Source organism: Acyrthosiphon pisum, chromosome X (genome assembly GCF_005508785.2).
Source record: "Acyrthosiphon pisum isolate AL4f chromosome X, pea_aphid_22Mar2018_4r6ur, whole genome shotgun sequence".
NCBI lineage: Eukaryota > Metazoa > Arthropoda > Insecta > Hemiptera > Aphididae > Acyrthosiphon > Acyrthosiphon pisum.
The window spans coordinates 39,155,139-39,156,856 of record NC_042493.1 but is presented as its reverse complement, the minus strand read 5'-3'; the positions used below and the strand labels follow the sequence as shown (position 1 = coordinate 39,156,856).

The following is a 1,718-nucleotide window of genomic DNA, read 5'->3' as shown; positions in this document are numbered from 1 at the left end:
GTCTTGATTTTGTTCATCCAGTTGATTCGATCTTTCTAAATAAATTATATTTGCAGTTTTTTCAATTATTTCATTTTTTGTTGTTTCAGATAGTGAATTATTATTATTAAATGGAATGTTTTTGAAACGTGGATCCAAAAAAGTACACCTACATAATGTTTTACTTTTATCAAAGTTTTCCATGCGTCTCGTTTTTCCATGTTATCTAATAGTTGTTTGATAATCATCAGTGTCCTTTCATTAAATTCCATTGTATGCAACTTTTTGCATGCATTTAATAAGCCTTGAGTTAATACTATGACTATAGATGCAGTCATGTACGATTCACCACTGACTGCTCTAGTAGCCTCTTCAAAAGGTCTGAGTACAGTACACAATTCTTTTATTATAGACCATTCATCACTGTTTAAGGTTTGAGGTGCCTTATCAAGCAGACCTAATGTCCCCCTTATAGGATTTTCTAGTTCAATAAAACGATTCAACATATAATACGTAGAATTCCACCTAGTCTGGACATCTTGGAGTAATTTTTTAGGTTTATCTATCCCATTATTTATTTGATAAGTTTTGAGTTTATTATTGGCTATTGTACTTCTACGAAAATATGTGACAATGGTTTTAACTTTATCAATAAGTTCGTTTTCTAAAGTAAGAGCTGATTGAACAACCAAATTTAAGATATGAGCAAAGCATCCCAAGTGTTTAAGTTGAAGTGTACCTAATGCATTTTCGATATTAGTAGCATTGTCAGAGACAGCTAACTCTATTTTGCCTTTAAGTTGCCATTCATCAATAGTTTTTTGGATTTGTTCACTCAAATTTATGGCAGTATGGTTTTCATTAAATGAAGAACAACTTATGAGAATCGACTGTAAACTAAAATTTGAATCAACAAAATGTATTGTGATGGCCATAAAACTTTCGTTGTTTCGAGATGTCCAACAGTCGGTTGTTAAACACACATGTTTTGCTTCCTGTACTACTAACTCTTTAACTTCTCTCAATCGCTTTTCATACAAGGCTGGAATATATTGTTTAGCGATTGAATGGCGATTAGGAAGTGTATAATTAGGGTTCAACATTTTAACGAACTGTTTAAAACCCTTGTCCTCAACTAATTTAAAAGGTTGGTAATCTTTTGTGAATAAATTTAAAAGTGACTGATCTATATCTTTTTTCATATCAACTGTCATTTTTTTTTGAATGTATGTAGCTATAGACAGTTATTTACGTTTATGAGATTTCGCATTATTATCAGCATGCATTTGGCTTTGACCAGTTACTATTTGAGAAAAAGCATTTGCATTTGCATTTGATGGAGCTGAATCAATTAATGAAGTTTCTTGAGAAGTACCTGGTATAGAGGTAGTTGATGGCAATGATATATAAGAAGAATTTATCGAATTGTCATTAGTATGATGTTTACTACTAGGGTCATCAATACTGGATTCAGTTGATTGATTCTAGTTTTAATAACAACAAGAGTAAAGAATAATTAATTAAACCAAAAAATTAAGTCGTTTTAATGTGATATTAATTTATAAATTTACTTACTTCATTTATACTTTGTCCTTGTTTTAAAAATATAAAATGACGACTAGATAAGTGTTTTTATAGATTAGTTAGTGTCGACTTATAAGAATAAATTTTACGGCATATATCACACTTAGCATTGACATTGTCTTTAATTGTAAAATAAGCCCACACTGAGCTGCTTC

General features: G+C 30.4%; 1 protein-coding gene across 1 annotated transcript; it reads right to left on the bottom strand.

Annotated features, from left to right (window-relative positions):
* Nucleotides 1-13: 13 nt before the first annotated feature.
* On the bottom strand, nt 14-1,193 carry LOC103310080 (zinc finger BED domain-containing protein 6-like). The gene is made up of 3 exons (XM_008187189.1): nt 963-1,193; nt 165-869; nt 14-31 (listed from the first exon to the last, which is right to left on the bottom strand). Exons 1-3 carry the CDS (start codon nt 1,191-1,193, stop codon nt 14-16), a joined length of 954 nt encoding a protein of 317 aa, XP_008185411.1.
* Nucleotides 1,194-1,718: the final 525 nt, after the last annotated feature.

Coding starts and splice junctions, on each gene's coding strand:
- LOC103310080 (XM_008187189.1), bottom strand. CDS start 1,193: ATGACAGTTGATATGAAAAAAGATATAGATCAGTCACTTTTAAATTTA. Junction 870..962: donor TAGTACAGGAAGCAAAACAT/GTGTGTTTAACA, acceptor TTTAGTTTACAG/TCGATTCTCATAAGTTGTTC.